Source organism: Phacochoerus africanus, chromosome 6, assembly GCF_016906955.1.
Source record: "Phacochoerus africanus isolate WHEZ1 chromosome 6, ROS_Pafr_v1, whole genome shotgun sequence".
NCBI classification, from domain to species: domain Eukaryota; kingdom Metazoa; phylum Chordata; class Mammalia; order Artiodactyla; family Suidae; genus Phacochoerus; species Phacochoerus africanus.
Window position 1 is genome coordinate 3,634,489 of NC_062549.1, and position 22,359 is coordinate 3,656,847.

Sequence of the window (22,359 nt, forward strand, 5' to 3'; positions counted from 1 at the left end):
ACTTTCTTTAATATTTCTTGTAGGGCAGGTCTGCCAGCAATGAATTCTTTCATTTTTTGTCTGTCTGGAATGTCTAAATTTCTTGTTTTGGAAGGATAGTTTTGCTGGATATAGAATTTTTGGTTAACAGTCTTTTTTTCTTTCAACATTTTGAACATGTCATCTCCCTGGCTTTTGGCCTCCATGGTGTCAGATGAGAACTCAGCTGTAATCTTGTTGATGATTCCCTGTACATGATGGCTTGTTCTTCTCATACTTCTTTCAAGAGTATTTGTTTTTTCTTCAGTAGCTTAGCTATTATGTGTCTAGGTGTGGATCTCTTTGAATTTATCCTATTTGGAGTTTGTTAATCTCTGATGTGAAGATGAATGTTTTCATCAAATTTTGGAAGATTTTGGTCATTATTTCTTTGGATATTCTTTCTGCCCCTTTTTCTCTTCTCCTTCCAGGACTGTAAGGAAGTAAATGGCAGATATTTTATTATAGTCTCACATGTCTCTGAGGGCTCTGTTCATATTTTTTCCACTTTTTCCCTGTTCATCAGTCTTGATAATCTCAATTAATCTGTCTTTAGGTTCACTGTCTCTTAATTATGTCAGTTCAGAATTAATCCGCCCTCTGGTGGATTTTTCATTTCCATTATTGTACTTCTCAATCCCAGAATTTTTATTAAACAATAATTTCTATCTCTTTGCTGATACTATTTATTGAGACATCATTCTCATGCTTTCTATTATTTCTTTAGACATGGTTTCTTTGAACATATTTATAACACCTGACTTAAATCTCTGCTAATCTCTGAATTCTTCAGAGATGGTTTCTCTTGACTACCCCCCGGCCCCCTCTTTTTTCCCCTCTGTGTATTGGTCATACTGTCCTGTGTCTGTGTGTGTCTTGGGATTTTTGGTTGAAAACCAGATGTTTAAAATGATATACCATGGAAATTCTAGAAATCAAATTGCTCCTCATCCTCCAGTTGAGTGATGTTGAGTGCAATTGAGTGTTGTTGCTTTTGCTGTTGTTACTTCTTCTTCTTGTTGATACTGCTGTTTTTTGGCTGTGTGACCTTCCTGGATGAATTCTTTGCCACATGAGGCCATGAAGTCTCTGCTTGGTTGACTTAGTGGTCAGATAATTGTTGGATGGAGATTTCCTTTAATACCTTGAGCTGATAAGTTTCACAGTCTTTGCAGAGGGAATCTCTGTATGGGTTGGGGTGCACAGTGCTCCAGAAGGCAGTTTACAACTCTGTCTTAGCCTTCACTTCCTGCTTGGGTGGAGTCTCATGCTCATCCAGAAGTGAGAGATTAGGGCCGTTAAAGTATTCACTGGTAATGTGTACCACGCTGTATATGTGTATGGTCTTCTAGATTCCTAGGAATATATCAGAGCTTTTCAAATGCTTTCATTCCCCAGTTTTTCCTTTTTAATTTTTTTTGGTCAGCCTCTTGTTAGCTCTAACTGATAATGCTACTTCAGGCAGCTGCATTGTTAAAAACAATGCTTCTGATTGTTTCAACAAATGCTTTGGGGAATATGGTTCCTCATAGAGCATGCTCTGAGTCAGGTCAAAAAAGACTATCTATGGGAATGGAATCTTTCAAGAGGCTGCCAGGCAGGTCAAATAGTGGCAATTCTCTAGATCTAGGTTTTTTTGGGGAACCTCTTCTGCTGTCTCCCATTGCTGCTGGGGTTCTGTTTTCACAGCTGTTGTGATCACTGGGCTGTTGGTTTTCAAGGCTATTGTGGAGCTAGGGATGGGGAGATGGGACTAGGAAAAGTGTTAAAATACCGTAACACTTACTTTTCTTACTGCAGTTTAGTCATTTTTTTCTTGAATAAACTTCTTGGATTATTGAAAGCCTTTAGTTAATTTCCAGAATTTGAAATAGTTAGTTTTGACACTTTTCCCAGTGCTCTCATTGTGTTTATGGAGGAGCAGATATTTGGAAGTCCTTACTCTGCCATGCTGGAAGTTGGCTGTCTGTCAGTGAAAGTCTGTGACTTCAGTCAGCTTATTATGAATTGGGTTCATCAGAAGTAGCTGGGATCCACCTCTGCGGAAATAAAAGGGCCACACTCAGAGGGAAAAGAGAGACTCTGGATCTGGCCAGGTGAGAGGCTCCAGAATTGACCCAACCCCAGGGCACAGGACCAGCTTTGTTCATCCCAGCCCAGATGTCTCCAGCCCTGGCTGTGACCATCAGCATGAGAATAGCTGGGGCTCTGGGGTCAGAGAGATGAGGGTCATTCTAGCTGGATGACCTGGGGGCAAATCAGTTGACCTCTCTAAGCATGTGTCTTCATCCAGGAAAATGGGGGTGATCCTTCCTAGCAGTTGGGCATACATGGGAAGGTTCTCATTTGCTGCTGCCCTCAGGAAAGGGGACCACGAGGGCTCTTTTTCAGTTTTGAATTTCTTGCAGTGCTTAGCCTAGGTTCAGGCATGTCTTTGGCTTCGGCTCTTTTTCTATGGTACGAATAAAATACAAAGGGCCAGACACTGTGTGCTTTTGGCTAAAATACAAATGGTTATTTACAACAAAGTGGAGATCAATGGATCCCCTACTTAGCCTATTTAGGTGAAGAAATTATGGCACATCTACTTAAAGTTTATGAAGAATTAAAAATGGGGTTTATGAAAAATTTGTATTGGCAATAGCATTTTCATAAAAGCAGAAAAAAAGAAGGCTACATAATTGCTTGTATACAGTTTGCTCTCAGCCATGGAAGATGTATTTAGGAAAAGGCTGGAGGAAATCTAACAAAATTGAGGCTGCCTCTTGACGGGTGAAATGGTGGGTGATTCTTTCTGTAGATTTTTTTTTTTAACTTCGTGATTCTCTTCCACGAGCAAGTATTATTCTTCCATTAGCAATTTACAAAATGGAAAAAATCTCAAAAGTAGGAAGTAAAGTGAAATGGCTGGAAGTCAAGGCAATACATGAAGGAGGATTAGGTCAGTGAGGATTTTTCCAGCTTTTCTTTTGCATCTCGGTGTTTGATCTCTGCCAGGGGAGACGACTTGACCAAGGTCACAAGGCTGAGACATGGAGGAGGTGGCGCCCGACCCTGGTCTCCTCTCATGGTTAGGACAGACATAAAACGTCCTCCTTGGAGATGCCAGTCTGCTCCCCTCGCTGGTGGTGTCTGATGCTGGATGGTGATGGAAATTGGTGGTGACAGATTCAGGAGAGAGTCCACCCCAGTGACTGTCACCCTTGGCTTTTTCGGGAAGGGGATTAAGGGCAGTGCTCTGGGCGGGTGTGATTTTCTCCTTGTGGGGCGGGTACACGGGAGCTTCAGTCAGTGGGTGGTTGCTTGGGGACCCTGTGAGCTTCCATGAAAACTGCACAGCCCTTGGAGAACCATCCAGCCCTCCACCCCACACCAGGCTCAGAAATGGGCTCTAAACCCAGAGCTCAGCTCACGTGAGGGCTGCGGCCCTCAGACCCCAGTCTGGGTTGTTCTATTGTGTCGATTCCAGCACCTGCTCCCAGGATCCTGATTCCATGATTCCTGATTCCAGACCCTGCATTTTGACCAAGGCCTCGGGGAGTCCCTTGAGGGGTCTGGCTGTGCTTTGCAAAACACTGGGTAAGGGAGGCTCAGAGTGGTTTGGTGCCTCAAAGGGAAGGGAGGTGGGATTTTGCAGAGACACGTAGGGGTGGCCTGGGGCTGGCCGAGGGAGAAGGCCACCAACACTGTGACGTGTGTGTGCCTGGCTGGGGCTGTGTGCATCACGCACAGAGCCCACCCTTCAGGGCCGTTGAGAGCATGTGGGGTGTCCTTTCCCCTTGACAGATGGGGAAACTAAGGCTCCGGAGGCTGACTTGCTCCATCACACAGCCCACGTGAGCACCATGAGTCCCTCTTGAGAGCAGCCAGCGTGGGGCTGGACGGCTTTCCCACGGCAGTACTGACCTGGCTCTTCTAGCAGGTTGTTCTGGAGGAACAGTGTCCTGGGGACAGGCTTCTTTGGCCACGCTCACAGCACATGGAAGTTCCCCAGCCAGGGATAGAACCCACGCCATAGCCGTGACTCAAGCCACTGCAGTGGCAGTGCCAGATCCTTAATCGCTGCACCACAGGAGAACTGGGGACAGGTTTTCACTGGGGGGACCGACGGGGATGGGAAGGGGGACAGGTTTCCACTAGCATATGTTGAGGACCTACTACGCGTCACATCATTTCATGTTGACCACAGTGTCCTGAGGAAGTTCGGTAACGGATGGTGATCTTGCATTGTTTTTGGTGTCACTGTAGCAACTTCTATACACCTGGCCCTGTTTTGTCAGAGTCCAGGTTACCCAGCGTAGCCCTCCCAGCCACCCCAGACTGCAGGACCAATTCTCTTTGCTGTGGCAGAAGGGAAACCGGGTCCCAGAGAAGCCAGTGCCCTTCCTGTGACCTGAGCCCAGTGCTTTTCCCTGGTCCCTGGAAGGCCACCTCTCCCTGTGGCCGGCCTCTGGGGGTCTCCAGAGGAGTGCCACGCAGTCAGGAGGGGACCTCATCCAGGGAAGTCACAGAAGCTGAGCCTGTCCTCATTCCCCTGGGGGCTGAGCAGGCCAGAGCCCAGCCTGGCAGTGAGCACAGTCATGTGGGCAGCAGGATGGAGGGCCCTGGCTCCCTGGGCTGAGGCTGAGTCTTCTGTCCTGCACAAGCAGCTCTGGGACACCAAGCGCTAACAAGACAGATACAGGGCAGCTCTCACGGTCCAAGGCCATCCCTCATCCACAGGCAGCTGGGCAGTGTTTTAATTAAAAGGGCTCCATGGCTCTGGCATGATGAACGGAGGACAGCTTCAGTTCGTAAAGGCCTCCTGCAGCTGGGGTGGAGGTGTCTGGGCAGGCTCTTCTCCCTGGGATGGGTGGTAGACAGGTACCTGCTCCTTCCCAGGGGCTGGGCCCAGGGAGGGCTGCCTCATTCACAGCTGTGGGCGGGTCAGGGCTCAGCATGTGAGACCCTGGGGAAGTGACAGCGTCTCCGGGCCTCAGTTCCTTGTACTACACCAAGGCTATGGTAGGCTCGCCCGAGAGCACCTCTGTCTCACATCCTTTGCAGCGTCCAAGGACCGCTGTGCCTGCTGTGACAAGGCAACTGATTTACAGCCTTAGAGCAGCTCCTGGCACAGAGCACCCTCTCCTTGCCACCCTCGTGTTGTCCACGTCATCGCCGTCGTCATCACCCTCATTGCTGTCAGCACTGACTTGGCTTCCCCAGTGCCTAGCACAGTGCCCGACACACAGTGTCACCATTGCTGTCATCATCATCGTCACTGGTGTCACAGGTGTCAGTCTCTTCATCACCATCGTTGCTGTCGTCTCGGCCATCACTGTCGTCATCATCCTCACCATCCTCTTCCTCACTGTCACCCTCCGTCATCATTGTCATCCTCCTCCTCGTTGTCATCACGCGTCTTTCCAGCACCATCCTCCTCTCCCCATTTTCGTCATCACCCTATCACCACCATCCTCCCCGCTCCTTTTTTCCTTTTCATTGTCATCATTGTCACCCTCATCGTCACCACCCTCCTCCTCCTCCTCCACCCTCCTCCTCCTCTTGCTCGCCATCACCGTCATTGTCATCGCTGTCACTGTCCGCCGCCTCCTCATTGTCACCGTGGTCCTCCTCCCCTTCCTCGACATGCTCAATGTCACGGTCGTTACTGTCACGAGGGCTGCCTCCCCCATCCTCATCGCCGCCCTCCCCTTCCTCCCCCTGCTCCCCTGCGTGGTTGCCATCATCCTGCAAACCATCCCCATGGCCGCCCTCCTCTTCTCCCTCCTCCGCGTCGCCCCCTTCATTGTCCTCACCCTCCTGGGCTCTCCGGTGCCCAGCACCGTGCCCAGGACACGGGAGGTGCTCAGGTACCTGTTGGGTGAAGGAGGGATGAAATAAGTTCCCGCAGGTGCCGGGCCCTGGCAAAGCAGGGACTGGAAGCCGCACCGAGGCACGACAGAAGGCGATGGCCCCGCCCTGCACTGTGGCAGCCTATTCCCACGGGGGCAGGCGTCACCCTTGGAGAGTTTTGAGCCACTTGGCCTCTATGGCAGGGCCCCCAGCCTTCCTCTCATCCACGTCAACATGCCCACCTGCCCCTTCGCTGCTTCCCCTCCTTCCTTCCAAGGCCCCGCCCTCTGCCCCCCATGGGGACAGCAGGCATTGCTTTGTCATCGGTGGACAGTCTGACCCCACCCTGGCAGCAAGGTGGCCTTGGGGCCAGAGGTTTTGGGAGGCAGGCTTCTGGGTTCGAATCACCTCTTTACAATGGTGACAGCTGGGTGACCTTGCACGAGTCCCTGGCCTCCTTGCCGAGGGGGCAGGGAAGCCATGGATGAGGTGTTTGGTCCGTGGCCCACTCACAGGTACATTTGGATGCCTGCCTTTCTGACCAGGGGGAGGTCAGGCCCCCAGCTGCACCCCTAGAGCAGTACTGGGCTGGGGCTCCCCCACTGCCACCACCCTGTCCTCAGGGGCTCCTCCTCCCTCTGACCTCTGGGACAAGTCCTGCTCCCTTGGGACTGGCACTTACCCAGTCCTTTGAGGCCACCAGCCTAGGGAGTCAGGACTCCGCACTGTAGGTCCCCTATCCCAAGGCTGAGGGCCAGGGTGAACCCACAGGCAAGCTGCGGAGTCGAGGTGTCCTCGGCTGGCCACATAGCACGGGCAAAGTCCCTGGGGCATAAAGTAGGAGAAAGGAGACTTGGGTGCCTGCGACAAGCTCATTCACAGCATCTGCAAGGTGTCTTGGAAACCAAAAGGCAGAACCAAAGGCCAGAAGGGTCCAGGCACATCAGGGAGGCCCTGGTGTTTCCTGTCTGTCATCTGTGATGCTCACGGCAAGCCGGGGGGAGGTACAGGCTACTTGGCGTCCCGGACAGACCGAGGCACAAGGTGCTGAAGCCTGTTCGCAGAGCCATGCTGACAAGCAGGCAGCCGAGCTGGTGTGGCTTCATGCCGGGGTTTTTCCACTCTGCCTGCAGCCACCTGGGGCTCTGGTTACGTAAGGGAGGGTCTGGGAGCGCCGTGGTCTGGGCTGTGTGTGTGCACACACGAGTGTGCCTGTGCACGCCTGTGCGTGTGTCTTCCCGCAGGTGCCGGCTGCCACCTTTTTAGAAGGAGGTTGACACGGGGTGGGGAGGCTGTGGGGCAGCCGAGGACTGCCCCCATATTAGTCGTGTGTCCTTGGGCAAGTGACTTGGCTGAAATCCTTTCATCCCGCCACTCCGCGAGGCTGGTACTATTGTTACTCTCCATTTTCCAGAAGGAATCCGAGGACAGAGGCTGTGTGCCAAGCATCGCCCCGCGGTTTTCGTCCGCGCTCACAGTTCTGCATGTTCACTATTGCTAATGAGGGAAGGAGCGAGCGGGCTTCTCACGTGCTTCAGCTTTGTCTCACTGCTCTTCTCTTACGCTCCAGAGTGTCTGGGGCCCCAGAGCTGCATGTGTGTATCTGTGTGTGTGTCGTCTGTGTCTGCGCATGTGTATCTTTGCATGTGCGTGTGCATGTATGTATAGGTGTGTGTATGTGGTGTGTGTGCACAGCTGTGCATGGACACCATCAGCATCACAGAGCAGGCTGCACTCTGCAGTCCCAGCCAGGTCCCAGGCCAACCCCCACTGCTAGTGGCATGTCCCCAAGGTCACACGGCTCATCATGTCCCTGAGACGCAGTTTTTTCTCACCTGTGAAATGGACATGACCGTCTCGCCTCGCCTGTCCCGGCAGGTGTGGGAACAGGTCCAGAAGGTCTCTGTGGACTGTGTCTGTCCCCGAGTCGGGGGTCTTCTCGGGATGCTGTTGGACGGCCGGGTCAACAGTGACTGCCTCTGCTCTGAGTGTGGCCTCTGCGGGTGAAAACCATTGTCTCTAAAACCAGCACACTAAAAAGCATCAAGTGCTTGTTGGGAGCTGGGGCGTAGCAGGCACCTCCCCGACATCCCAGCTTCATGCAGCACGAGTCACCACCTCTGTGTCACAGCCCCCTCGGATCAGTAGGGCCTCTGTCCCACACAGCCCCTCAGAACCCGGCTCCTAAGAGTTGGAGGCTCCATCCTGGCCGAGGTCCCGAGTCTTCTCCGTGTTCAGATGGAGCTGGGAGGAGGAGGAAGGGGAGAGGGTGAGCATCATGCAGCCGGGCTTTGGCGATAAGGCCGGAGCCTACTGGCTGGCACCGAGTCCCAGGGCCACGCCTGCCTGCGAGGGATGGTGCGGGCCAGCCTTGTGCCAGGGGCAGGAGGGTGAGCACCAGCGTCTCAGCTAGAACCCACTGGCGTCTGTGGCTTCTTGAGGAAATGAGCAACACTTGAGGCCCTCGGAGATAGAAATGCAGGGTCTCAGGCCCCTAGGACCCTCCCTGGAGCAGGTGCAGGTCAGCCCACCCACGTGAGCCTCTGCCTTGACTTCCGCTCGGCAGGTGTCTAGAAGGCAGAGGCTTTGCATCTGGTCCTTTTCAGCTGTGAAAGCTCCACTCCCATTGTTCCTCCAGCCCTGTCTCCCCACCGGCTTGAATCAGGCTCATTCCTCAATGGAGCAGGCTTGTGACAGGCTGCCCACCTCCACGTGCCTTAGGTCCCATGTGCCCAGAGCGCCTTTGGGAACTCGGAGTAGGGAGAAGGGGACCGCCGCAGACCTGAGGGGGGCAGGGGCTAGGAGGAAAGGGTGGGCTGTGTCTGCACAGGGCCCTGGAGTTGATGCACAGGGTTTTTTTTTTTTGGGGGGGGGGGGTTCTGGGGGGGGAGGGCCTGGGCCCCCACCTGAGTAACTTGGCAGCCCAGACTCTCTCTGATCTTTGCTCTGAGAACTCGTCCCTTCCATGCCCGTCTGGTGAGCTGGCCCGAAAAAAAGCGAATCCGCCTCACACAGAAACAAGCCTGACTTGGAATATTTGGGACTTGGTTTCCCTCCTTCGAAAACCGAGTTGTCAGTTATTCCCGGATGAGTGGGGATTCTCGGGTATTAAACTGGACTTAAAGTTTTCTTATTCTACCAGGAGGCTTCAAAAGTCAGCTCAATTTTATATCGTTTTTCTTATTTTCATTTTTAAAGTTTTATTGAAGTATAGTTATTTCCAAGGCTGCGATCCTTTCTGCTGCACAAGAAAGCGATTCCGTTCTCCGTGTACACACATCCATTCGCTTGCAGATTCTTTTTCCACATAGACAATTACAGAATATTGGGCAGAGTTCTCTGTGCTGTACAGCAGGTTCCAGTGGGCCAGTCATTATCATTTTTCTTGTGAACTTTATTTTTAAATTTAGCTTGTTTTCCCCACATTTCCTTATAGTGTTTTTTGTGGATTTTTTTTTTTTTTGGAGGGGGGGATTATGCTCTGTGGGTAGAGACGAAAGGGGTTTAGGATGAGAGAGAGACAATTGTATCGGGAAGGGCTGGAGGGATCAGGAGGAGACCACGAGCTCCTATCAAGCTCACGGGCCAAGGGGAGGGCTGGGCGCTTTGTTGCAGCATCCCGGCCGCTGAGAGCCGGTGGTTAGGCTGGGTGCCAAGCCCTGACTCTGGGGTGTGTCCAGTTGCCCCCACGTTTCTCCTCCGTGCTGCGCAGACACCACCACTGACTATGCGGAGGGTTCCCTCCCCCAGAGTGAGTGAGGTGATGCATGTGAGACATTTTAGCTCCATTCCTGGCACAGTGTGTGCCCTCAGCGAACAGTGGTTGTGGCCACCGCTATCATCCTGTGACCATTACTGTTACTCTGTTTCGTCAGCACTTCCATGGGTTGGTGGCAACTTCTGAGAAGTTCACCACACCCTGTGTGCCCTCTTGAGAAAGATGAATGGCTTTTCCCTGCCTCCTTGGTGCTGGATGCAGTCCCAGGGGAACCCAGGGCTGGCGGAGGATGCCGCGGAATCCCGGCTTCTGCAGTCATCCGTGTGCCCGCCAGAGGGCGCCCTTGCATTTTGGTCGCTGACTGGAGGGCCCAGACTCTTGAGCAAGTGGGCCTGGAGATACTGAGGACTGGAGGCTTTAACCATCAGCTCAGCCCCTTGAGCACTTTCCTGGGCACATTGTATGTGACCCTCTTCAAAAGCAAACTCGGTGGATGGAGGCCCTCTAGCCTCTTCTGTCGACATGGTTCCATGCCTCTGTGGGTCCAAGCCTGAGATATCTGAGGGCTTGGGGCCTGGGAGGGGCTGTGCCTTGACTTAGTTCTGCTCCTGTTCAGGACAGAGTGGCGACCTTAGAAACTGGGAAGAGTTTGGCTTTAAAAATAATGGCTTTCCCCACTTTTTAGTGAGGTGAAATACACCTAATATAAACCTAACCATCTTAAAGTATGTAAATAATGTTTGCAACCGCCACGCCAGCCTGGCTCCGAGACATCTGCGCCATCCCCAGAGGAAACCCCAGACTCATGGGGAGCAGTCACCCCCCTGTTCTCCCCGCCCTCCTCCAGCCCCAGGAACCCCTAATCTGCTCTCTGTTGCTACACACTTGCCCACTCTGGACATTTCTTGTAAATGGAATCATACATTGTTACCTTGTGTGTCTGGCTTCTTTCATCTGAATAATGTTTCCAAGGCTCAGCCACACGGGAGGCTGTTTTGGAGAGTTCCTCCTTTGAAAACATTTTTTTAATTGAGCTGTAATTGAAACGTAGCATTATATTAGGTTCGGGTGTGTGACGTAATGGTTTGACCCTTGTATATGGTGTGAAATGAGGGCTCTCGTGCTCTGGTTAACATACATCACCACCCACAGTCACCAATTTTTTTTTTCCCATGTGCTAATAATAAGCCTTTAAGATCTGTTCTCCTAGCACCTTTCAAATATGCAATACAGTGTAACTAACAATAGCCAAGGTGCCGGACCTCACCTCCCCAGGACTCATTTCTTCTACACCTGGAAGTTTGTATCTTTGACCCCTTCGCTCATTTTGCCCGCCCCACCCCCACCTCCAGCAACCATCTGTCTGTTCTCTGTATCTATGCGTCTGATTTTTTTATTTCCTTGAGCTTGATATTTTTAAAAAAATTCCCTTTATAAGTGAGATGGTATAGTGTTTGTCTTTCTCTGACTTGCTTCAGTTAGCATAATGTCTGTTTGTATTGTCTCAAATGGCAAGATTTATTTCCTCCTCGCCCATGGCTGAGTAATATTCCACGGTATTTGGACACTGTTTTCTTTTTTTGAAATTATTTTTATTGGCTTATAACATTAGAGGTGTCATGTGGACAGTGTTGCATGTCTACTTCTGTACACAGCAGTGTGCTCGCCACCAAAAGTTTAATTTCTCTCTGTCACCAGACCGCTGACCCCTTTACCGACTGCACCTTCCCCCTCTGGCAACTGCTGCTCTGGTTCTCTGGAGCCATGTGTTTTTTTGTTTGCTTTGTTCATGTATTGTTTTTATTTAACTTTTTATTGAAATGTAGTTGATTTACTGTTATAAGATTCTGTTATATATAGATATGTATGCTTTTCTAGATTCTTTTCCATTATAGGTTATTGGAAGACAGTATAATTCCCTGTGCTATATAACAGGCCCTTGTTGGTTATCCATTTAATATATAGGAGTGTGTATATGTTAATCCCGAACTCCTAATCTATCCCTCCCTGCCTTTGCCCCTTTGGTAACCATAAATTTGTTTTTTATTTCTGTTTTATAAATAAGTTCGTTTGTATCATTTTTTTAGATGCCACATACAAGTGATAATGATATTTGTCTTTGACTTACTTCACTTAGTATGATAACCCCTCTAGGTCCATCCGTGTTGCTGCAAATGGCATTAGTCCATTCTTTTTTATGGCTGAGTAGTATTCCACTCTGTGTGCGTACCACATCTTCTTTATCCATTCATCTCTCAATGGACGAAGGTTGCTTCCAAGTCTTGGCTCTTGTGAATAGTGTTGCTTGAATACTGGGGTGCGTGTATCTTTTCGAATTAGTTTTGTCTGGATATATATGCCCAGGGGTGGGGTTGCTGGATCATATGGCAACTCTGCTTTTAGTTGAGGACCCTTCATACTGTGTTTCATAGCGGTTGCACCAATTTACACTCCCACCAACAGTTCAGGAGGGTTCCCTTTTTTCCACACCTTCGCAGCATTTATTGTTTGTAGATGTTTTGATGATGGCCATTCTGACCGGTGTGAAGGGATACCTTGTTGTAGTTTTGATCTGCATTTCTCTAATAATTCGCAATGTCGAGCCTCTTTTCCTGTGCCTGTTGACTGTCCATATGTCTTCTTTGGAAAAATGTCTGTTTAGATCTTCTGCTCATTTTTTGATTGGGTGGTTGTTGTTGTTTTTTATATTGAGCTGCATGAACTGTTTGTGTGCTTCGGAAATGAATCCCTTGTCAGTCTCATTGTTTGCAAACACTTTCTCTCATTCCGTGGGTTTGTCTTCTTTTCCTTTTGTTGATGGTTTCCCTTGCTGTGCAAAACTTGTACGTTTAATTAGGTCCCATAGGACGTTTTCTTTGTCCATTCATCCACCAGTGGACACTGAGGTTGCTTCCATTTCTTTCTTTCTTTTCTTAAAAGTTGAATAATATCCCATTGTCGGGAGAGACCATATTTTGCTAATCCATTCATCCATCCACGGACATTTGGGCGGTTGTGAATAGTGCTGTATGAACGTGCGTGTACAAGTATTTGCATACCTATTTTAAATTCTTCTGGCTGTACACCCAAGGGTAGAGTTGCTAAAAATAGCCTTTGAAGGGAGGATTTTGTTGTTGCTACTTGGTCTGCACTAAGAGGAGAGAACATGCCTGTGCGAACCGTAAAGTCCCGCTTTTACTTTCCTGCCACCTTCCAAGGGTCACCACCGTCTGCCGTGGTGTCATTTCCTGCCCCCCTCAGGGCCTCCTGATGGATCCGTGCCCCCAGCCGAGGGTCTTCTGATGCCAGCCTCCCAAGGTCCTTGCAGGACCAAAGGAGAAACACACGGGGCTGCCCAGGCTCAGCTTCCTCACCTCTAAGATGAGAATAATAACAGGTGATTGCATATCCCACTGGATCCTCATAACGGGAAGGAAACGGGGCCCGGGAGGGGCAGCCCAGAGCTGGGAAGAGGCCCGGCTGGAGCCCGGACCAAGGTTTCAGGAGCCCCCCCACATGGCATCTGCCAGGCGCTCCCGAGTGATGACACAGAACCGCTGAGAGGGAATGTCTGTTCAGCGCAGCTCGGGGGGTGGGCACCTGCTTGATATGAGTGTGGGTGGGAGTCTCAAGGCCACGGGCCCTGCCCTGACCTGGCACCCCTTGTGCCAGCCTTCCTGCCACCGACCCCCCGAGAGAAGGGCTTGCCGGGCTCTCCCGAGGGGTCCTCGCATGAGACCTCCCCCGAGTCAGGAGGAGAAAGACCCATCGTGAGCTGCTGTTAGTGATCTGTGCCTCCTGAGCTTCCGGGGTTTAAAAAATGTATTGTCAGGTCTCCTTCCCCCCTGAAGACACACGGGGAAAGGAAACCGGAAGGGAACGTTTGGGGAAATTAATGATACTAATAATGATACTAACAATGACATTGATCATGATAATAATACCAATGATAAAATGCCTGTGAGGGAACTGCTTTCTTGAAACCTGCCAGCTTTCCCTCCAGAGAGCACAGTGCCAAACAGGTGACCGTGCATGCCACCAGGCCTCCAGGTGGCTCTGAGAGGGCCCAGGGCTTGGGTCTTGGGATCCCAGACCCTGGACAGAGCCTCAGTGTTCTCATCTGTGAGATGGGGTCAGGGCCCTGTGGGCTGAGTCCCCCAGGGATTGTGGGGAGGGGTCTCTGTCTGCAGGGAAGGGCCAGGCTCGTCTGGCTGTGGCTGGGCCTGGAGCTCGGAGCAGGGCAGGGCTGGCCTCTTTCCACGGGGGCCTTTATCTGTGCATCTGTGAGATGGAGCCAGCAGATGATTCTTGCTGCAAGGACCTCACTGTGACGAGGGAATAGGGGGGAGGCGAGGCCTGGCGGGTCTCTCACTGCCCCCTCCTGCCCCCTCTGCTGCCCCCACCCTCCCTTCCCTCAAGTCCCTTCCTTTTTCCTCCGGGCCTGGAGCATCGGGACCTCTGTGTTAGACAAACAGATGGTCGGTTTTGCCTTATTTTGTTTGGCCTGTGCCATGCTTTAAAATGTTTCATTAGATGCCAATTAGATCCCACGTTTTCAAAATCCGTATTTCCAGCTTCTCTTTAAACATCGGGAAATTGGGCCGCTCTGGCCTGCAGCCACGGTGGTGGGGCCGGGGAGCGGCTGCTCTTTCTGGGGATGGCCCTCTAGCTGGCCACCATCCACCTGCCAGCCCAGGGGACTTCACCTGCCCCCCTCCCCTGGGACAGGCCGGGTGGCCTGTAAGAAAATCTGTGAGGGGCAGGCAGGGCATGTGAATCGCAGAGAACTTTGCTGTCTGTCCCAGAACACTCTTCATTGTTTGTAGTCATGCTAAGGAGGAGGACGTGTTGAGTGTTAATCTGTTGCAATTGATGCACTGGCTGAAGCTGGGAGGTTACCAGGGGACAGACAGGAGCGCCTGAGAAGGGCCGATAGGAGGCTGGGTTCAGACCTAAGCAGGTGGTGGCACGAAGGCTCTTGTTTCTCAGGAGAGCCTCCTCCCTGCTTGGGCTCATCCTCATGGTGCTAAAATGACTGCAGCAGCTCCGGCCATCACACTCTGGTCCCTTTAGGTCTGACAGGAAAGAGCAAAAGGCTCGTTGGTTCAGGGCTTGGCTGGTGACTCGGTCAGTGCTCACAAGAAGCACCCTCTGTCTCCAGGCCTGAAAAGGAGTCCTGCACACTAGCCCAGGACCCCGAGGTGGGACCTGGTGGGACCGGGTTCTGGAGGGTTGCAAGAAGGGTGGCTACAGGGAGTAGCGCTTTCAGCTGGAAGGAGGAATGCAGAAAAGCTTGGTGGACGGTCAAGTGCTGGGAACTGATTAGAAGGCGGGTCTGCTCGTCCGTCCCTGAGAGAGGACGTCCAGGTTTAGTGTCTAGGTGGGTGCCTTTCCCAAGGTCATGGCTGGTAGTGGGTGATGGAACCTGATGTAGTCCTTGGGAATTCTGGTCCTCTTCCCAGGAACCTCCCGAGGACCCCTCCTGCCCACCCCCACGGGATTTTGCTTCTCGGTGTCTGCAGACACCTGGGTTTTACCAGCAGGGGGAGCTCATCCGGGGCTGGAGCCAGGCCAGTGCTGTGGGAGGACAGCTGAGTGGGGAGCCAGCAGGAAAGCGTGGGGGAGCTGAGGGCAGCTCCCTTCTCCGCCCCTCCCTCCGCAAAGCCACCCTGAGTCACTCTTTAATGGGATTTGTGCCTATTTGAATTCCTACAGGCACAAAATCCTTGTGTGTCCTTGATAAATATTTCATCCGCTCCCAGCAGCGCATTTCCTGAGGCCCAGAGGCCTGGGTGGCCTTCTCTGGCCATGGGCTGGAGGCGGTGGCCTCGGAGGCCGCATCTGCAGAGGGAGCAGCAGAGCAACCTTGGGATGGCGGGAGGGCTGCGAACTTGACAGAAGAGAATGAGGCAGGTCTGGAGGCGGGGGTGACCATCTCTGGTCCTTGAGGGTCCAAGTCGGGGCTCAACCCAGGCTGTCCTGATGCCAAGGGCCAGGCTCGCCCCATCTGGGGCAGTGTCTTGGAGGGGAATTCAGAGCGGGCTTGGTCGTTTCTGGCAGAGGGCTCAGGATGGGTTTCAGGGAGAGGCGCTCTGCTGTGGGGGAGGCTTTGCAAACTGTGAAGGGCTGTCAGAGTCTGCAAAGGTCGTTTATGGCCAGCAGTTAAGGAGCCGAGATTCCCAGCTACAGATGGTTCTGGAGCACCGGGAGCAAGGCTGGTCTGCGACCCACGTTGCCCACTTGCCTCGTTCACTTTCCACGATGAAGGGAGCATGCGGGGTGCTCACGGGGTCCTGATGAAATGCTGCCCAGAGCAGGAGCCAGGCCTGGAAACTGCTTGGACTCGGCGGCTGTCGGGTTTCTGAGAAATCCTGTAGGAGCTGGGGCACACAGGGCATCTTGCAGGGTTCATTTGGGGAGCCCCTGACCCAATAGAAATGATTCGTTTTACTGCCCTCCTCCTCTGCCGTGCTCCCTCTGGGAAGATGGAGCCTATTCGTTTTGCTTTATCGTGCAAGCCAGCTGCAGCCGAGAGGTGCAGAGCTCTCATCTGCAGAGCTTCTCCCAGGACAGATCAAAGAGCCCCACTAAGTATATTAAAGGGGCCATGAAAATTGGGCTGGTTGATGCCATGTCTTGGGCAAAGCTGTCCCCAGCCGGGCTGGGCTCAGAGGCCAGTCTGGAGGACGGAGATCACACGCACGGCGATGCAGCCTCCGCATTCCCAGTGCCTGCTCCAGGGGGGGCTCTGGGGTCTCACCTCCCGGGAGCTCACAGTCTGGCCAGAGGCAGCAGAGGGAGGGAGGGAGGGAGGAAAAGACTGCTCCTCCCCCGCTCCCACCCATGGCCAGGCCCCTGGAGGCCACAGCTCTGACTCTTCCTCAGGGCGGGACAGTATCTGAGCTGGGGGAGAAGTGCAGGCAGTGGGAGTGCTGCCCTGGGGGCCGGGAGCAAGTGCAGAGCCAGCCAGCCGAGAGGGTCTGGGTGCGGGCGGGTTTCTGCACGGGTCTGTCACTCCTGGGGCCTGTTGGCTGAGGACCTACATGGGCGCCACTGAGCACTGGAAGGCTGCACCTTGTGTCTGAATGCTGTCCTGGGGGAGGGGGGCTCAGCTTCTGGAGCCTTGGCTGAAAGGTTGCAGAGCCCAAGTCCAAGTGAGGGCACTGTGCTGGATCCTGGGGTGCAGTCAGTGCTCTGGACCTGTCTGAATGGATAACATCAGAACAGCCCCCAGGGAGGCCAGGCTGCGTCCCTTCACTCCCAGAGAAAACCAGTCTTTCAGGACCCACATTGTCACAGAGCCTGAGAACATCAAAGCTTGGTACCCCTCTCCCCTCCTGGGCCTTCTGTCCTGTTCCACTGATCTGTATTTCTCTTTTGGGGCCACTACCATACCGTTTTGAAGACTGTGGCTTTGTAGTATAGCCTGAAATCTGGGCACCTAATTCTTCCCGCTGTTTTTCTTTCTCAGGATCGTGTTGGCTATTCAGTGTCTTTCATGTTTCCATACAAATTAAAAAACTATTCTATGAAAAATGTTCTGTGAAAAACACCATTGGTAATGAGATAGAGACGCACTGAATCTGTAGCCTGCCTTGAGTGGCAGTCATTTGAACAGTATTGATTCTTCCAATGCAAGAACATGGTAGATCTTTCCATCCGTGTCATCTTCAGTTTCTTTTATCGGCATCTTAGTCTGAACAAAGTCCCTGGCCTGTACTCTGAAAACTCTGAGAGTGCTGCCACTGCAGTGAACTCTGGGCTCTCTGCAGGGTGGGAAGGGTGCGTGGGGTTAAAGGGAGGACAAGGCCGGGAAAGGAGGGAGCCGGGCCGAGCATCAGTGCAGAGCTGTCTGTCAGTGTGTCTGGGATGCAGTCGCTGGCACAGGAGGAAGGACCGGCTGGCAGCGGTTGCCCTTACCCCAGGCCCCGTCTCCCTCTGGCCCTCTGACCTCCTGCTGGGGCTGTCCCTTGGATGAACTCAACTGACCCCAAAAGCCCTCGATGTGGCTCCTACAGATGCCATCCAGGAGAGAGGAGGCTGGAGGTGGTACGTCCAGATGGGGAAATTGACGATAACCGGCACAGCCTCCTGTTTCCTGGAAGGCTTGCTGCGGTGGGAGTGATCCCGGGCCCCTGGGGGATCTGTTTACATGGCAGGCCCTGAACTTCAGTAGTGCTTCCGGCCCGCCCTCTCTCAGGCACGTGTCGTGCGAAAGGAGGTCAAAGCTGTGACGGACCCGTGAGAGCGAGCGAGGGGTGTTGACATGATCACGCTCTCTCCTCCTGTGCAAGACAAGCAGGAGGGACCCGGCCTGCGACAGGATGTACAGGCATGCCGCTGTCCCGGCCCTGCGGAGGGAAACTGCTCCGGCTCATCGTTACTGACAGGAAGCGGGTCGGGGCCTGGGTACTGGGTTGTAACCCAGCCAGTGCTGTTCCTGCAGTGTATCTCCCCTGTCCATCGGACCTGTGAGCTAATTTGCCGCCTTATTAAGTTGCCGGCAGTGTGCGGTTCTCCAGGCTCCATCTGGGTGTTCGCTCAGCCGCACAGGTGAGCCATCTAGAGCTGTCATGGGATTCCCACCCCTGCATTTTGTATAAATATAAACCCACTTGTTTACCAAGACGTGTTTCGTTCTTTCCTGAAGACCTGAGGCTCCATCTGGTGCATTTCCCTGCAGGCAGAAGAACGTCCTTTTGTGAGTGGGCCCTGCAGGGCAGCTGGAAACAAGTTTTCTTGAATCTGAAAGTGGATTTTGCCTTCATGCTTCAAGGGTGTTTTCCCTGGATAGACAGTTCGGGGTTCGGCTCTTTTTAAAAAGCTCCTTCCCGCTCTCTTCCCAGCGTCTCTGGCCTCCACTGTCTGTGATTAGAGTTGGTGGTGCTCAGAGGGGTGCGTCTCTAGAAATGATGGATTGTGGGTGCTTTCAAGATTTTCTCCCTGCAGTTTTCAGCAGCCTGATTCTGATGTGTGGTTTTCTTTGTATTTATCTTGCTTGAGGTTTGCTGAGCTTCTTGCATCTGTAAATTTGTGTCTTTCACCAAATTTGGTTACTGTTGCCTATATTTCTTTTTTTTTTTGGTCTCATTCTGTTTTCTTTCTGGAACACCCAAGGACATGGTCTTCCAGGTCTCTGAGGCATTTACAATTTAAGTTTGATCTTTAATCTCTGCCCTTCAGGGTGGATAATTTCCATCACTACCCTGTTGTCCTCCCCTTCTTGCGATGTCCCTGTTTGGTCCTTTCTGGCCCCGACTCCAATGTGGTCCTTCCACTTCTCCTCTTTCATAAGGGTGGGACCTTTCTGAAGGGTCCGAGCTCTGTGCTGGCTCAGTGGGACTGAGGGCCCGAGGAAGAGAAGCACTCCTCAAGGCAAATGTGTGATGTTGTCGTAACAGTATGGCCCCAGGGGCAGGCGGCACAGGTTCATGCCAGAGGGAGGCAGGCAGAATAGAGAGACACCTCCTAGCAGAGAGGCATGGGCTGGAGCAGGGGAAGCTCCCTATGGGGTTCCCTGGTGGCTCAGCAGGTTAAGGGTCCAGCATTGTCCCTGCAGCAGCTTGGGTCATGGTTGTGGTGTGGGTTCAATCCCTGGCCCAGGAACTTCTGCACGCTGTGGGTGTGGCCAAAAAAAAAAAAAAAAAAAGCCCTTGTAAGCCTAAAAATAAAGACAAAACTATTATTTTAGAAAGTAAGCTTCCTATGGGGGTGGAGGGCAGCGGGAGGGGTGCAGGTTCCTCCTGCGTACTAGACCCTGGGCTTGGCACTCTCTGATCCCCGCGGATGGGTGCCACAACCCCATCTCAGAATTCCTGTCACCCCACATAGCAGGCGAGGAAACCCAGGCTGAGAGAGGTTGTCCAGGACCCAAGGTAATCATGCAAGCTGCTTCAGTGCTCAAGGGAACCCCAGGAAGCCTTACTGGATGGGGCAGGATTTGAGAGGTTGGACGCCGTGTTGGCCTCTAAGTTCTCAGGCCCTGTACTGCCCACAAGCCAGGTTTCTCTCTGGGTGGGGTTAGTCTTGGAACTTGAACTCAAACTAGGTTCCTTGTGCGGGATGGCGCAGACCCTGTTCTGGCTCTAACATGATCACTGACCGGCTGGGTGACCCTGGCAGGTAACTTGACCTTTTTCCAGCACCACTGGTCCTCGTCTTGGATGCGAAGACGTGCAGGCTCGGCTTTGCACAGCTAGCCTGGGGACCAGCGATGCCCTGTGAAGTCATGTGAAGCCGTCCCGAAAGCCTTCCGCACACGAGGTCTTCAGGGGTTATCTGTCCCCTTGATTCTGACAAGGCCACGTTGACGCCGGGGCACAAATGTTAAAGAGCTGCCGATGTGCTGGGCGTGCTCCAGGTGTGGGGTAGATACAGCAGGGGACAGACAGGGAAAAGTCTCTGCCCTCGTGCAGGTTATGCCCCACTTGGCAGCGACCTCTCCCAAGTCCTGACCTCTGCTTTTCCACCTCATTCTTGGGGCCTGAAAACTCTGGGTTCAAATCCCAACTCTGAAGACATGAAGCTACCTTGCAGTTGAGTAAACCCCTCAGTTTTCTCGCCAGTGGTGTCCGATGCAGTTTGCCTATTTTATAGGGTCATCGTGAGGCTAGAAAGAGGTGGCAGATGACAAGGAGTCTGCACAGACAAGTTGGGGCTCACCGATCCTGGGGCAGGAGGCATGGGGTCTCAGGACCACACTGAGCTTTCCGGCAGCACCCTGGAGCATGTGGAAAGTGGGGTTCTTTCTGTCCTTCCCTGCACACAGGACGGCCTCTAGCAGTTGGGTCATCCCCTGCCCCCAGTGGTCCAGGTTTGCCTTCTGCGGAGGCCTGACCCTGGAGGAGGGGCCCGGGACCTGTGCTTCCGCAGCTTGCCGCCCACCTGGCCGCCTAACCTGGCCTTAGACCGAGATGTAAAATCGTGATGGTCAAAAGCAGCAGCAGCAGCAGCAGCAGCAGCAAGGAAACAGCAGTGAACATTCTTTGACGGGTCACGCTCAGCGTTGATCCAGGGTGGGCATATTTAACTTCCTCCCTGGGCCTGGCTACTTTTGCCGTTGTATTATTAGTGAAGATGCTGCTTTTTAAAAAGAAAAAAAAAAAAAACGAAAGACTTTGGTGTCGCCCTAAGAACAGGGAAATGACCCCAAACGCCTCCTCTGCCTGCCCCCACTTAAATACCCACACCACCTCTCCCACCCCAAACTCGGCCATGTCTTCACCGATTCTCCCCTGTGCCTCACCCAAGTGCCCCTCGGGGGGGTGGGCGGGCCCCCAGCCCCCCGGCCTCACTGCCTCTCCCGGTTTTCTCACCTCCTCCCGCAGGGTACGGGCACGCCGCCCCCGGGACGGACGCGGGCAAGGCCTTCTGCATGTTCTACGCGGTGCTGGGCATCCCGCTGACGCTGGTCATGTTCCAGAGCCTGGGCGAGCGGATGAACACGTTCGTGCGCTACCTGCTGAAGCGCATCAAGAGGTGCTGCGGCGTGCGCAACACGGACGTGTCCATGGAGAACATGGTGACCGTGGGCTTCTTCTCCTGCATGGGGACGCTGTGCATCGGCGCGGCCGCCTTCTCCCAGTGCGAGGAGTGGAGCTTCTTCCACGCCTACTACTACTGCTTCATCACGTTGACTACCATCGGCTTCGGGGACTACGTGGCGCTGCAGACCAAGGGCGCGCTCCAGAAGAAGCCGCTCTACGTGGCCTTCAGCTTTATGTACATCCTGGTGGGCCTGACGGTCATCGGGGCCTTCCTCAACCTGGTGGTCCTCAGGTTCCTGACCATGAACAGCGAGGACGAGCGGCGGGACGCCGAGGAGAGGGCGTCGCTGGCCGGCAACCGCAGCAGCATGGTCATCCACCTGGCCGAGGAGGCGCGGCAGGGCCGGCCCCGGTTCAAGGCGGACGTGGCGGACCTGCAGTCCGTGTGCTCCTGCACCTGCTACCGCCCGCAGGACTGCGGCGGCCGCTCGGCCGCGCACCGGAACTCCTTCAGCGCCAAGCTCGCCCCGCACTACTTCCACTCCGTCTCGCACAAGATCGAAGAGATCTCCCCGAGCACATTGAAAAACAGCCTCTTCCCATCCCCCATCAGCTCCATCTCCCCCGGGCTGCACAGCTTTACCGACAACCACAGGCTGATGCGGAGGCGGAAGTCCATCTAGGGGTCTGGGGGCGGGGGAGATGCAAACAGAAGTCCTTTGTCGTGTTTGACCCGAGGTCTCATTAGCCCCACGTGTCTTTCCTCCTCCCGTATTTATTTGTGACAAGGATCCTTTATCAGGATGGTGATGTCGTCATGTTTTCTTTCTCTCCTTCCTTCGTTTCTGGTGTCATTTCTTCCCCACCTTCCAGCGAGACGGAGCAGAGGCCAAAGGGAAAAGAACGCCCGCCTTCCTCTGAAACTCGCATCCGAGCATGAAGCATGGATTTCTTCCTTCTTCCCAGCAAAGTATGCCTTACATTTCTCCCCCACCTGCCCCATCTCTGGGGCGGCTTTCCCAGGACAGGTGTGAGACCCAGACAAGGAGACAGAGCCGAGGATACCCGATCCAGAGGGGCACACCCGGCGGCGAGCCTGGAGCGCCCACCCGCAGGGCTGCCTCCGACCCAACTCCTTCCTCCTTCCTCCCCAAGCAGCGGGTGGCTGGCTGTGCGTGCTCTTGAGTGTGTGTGAATGAGTGCACTGTGTGTGTGTGCGCGCGCGTTTGCACCCACCATGTGACAAAATGGAAAGTATCAGGTATTCATCTTTCTTTTCCATCACACAGTTTTGGTAATGGC

The 22,359-nt window shown here is 53.3% G+C and overlaps 1 protein-coding gene across 1 annotated transcript in view; it reads left to right on the plus strand.

The window, feature by feature from the left end:
* KCNK9 (potassium two pore domain channel subfamily K member 9) overlaps positions 1-22,015 on the plus strand; it is a 78,756-nt gene extending 56,741 nt beyond the window's left edge. The window contains exon 2 of the mRNA XM_047782906.1: positions 20,899-22,015. Coding sequence (XP_047638862.1) covers positions 20,899-21,740 — 842 coding nt within the window. The 3' untranslated portion in view covers positions 21,741-22,015. The remainder of the gene's footprint in view (positions 1-20,898) is intronic.
* The last annotated feature ends 344 nt before the right edge of the window (positions 22,016-22,359 follow it).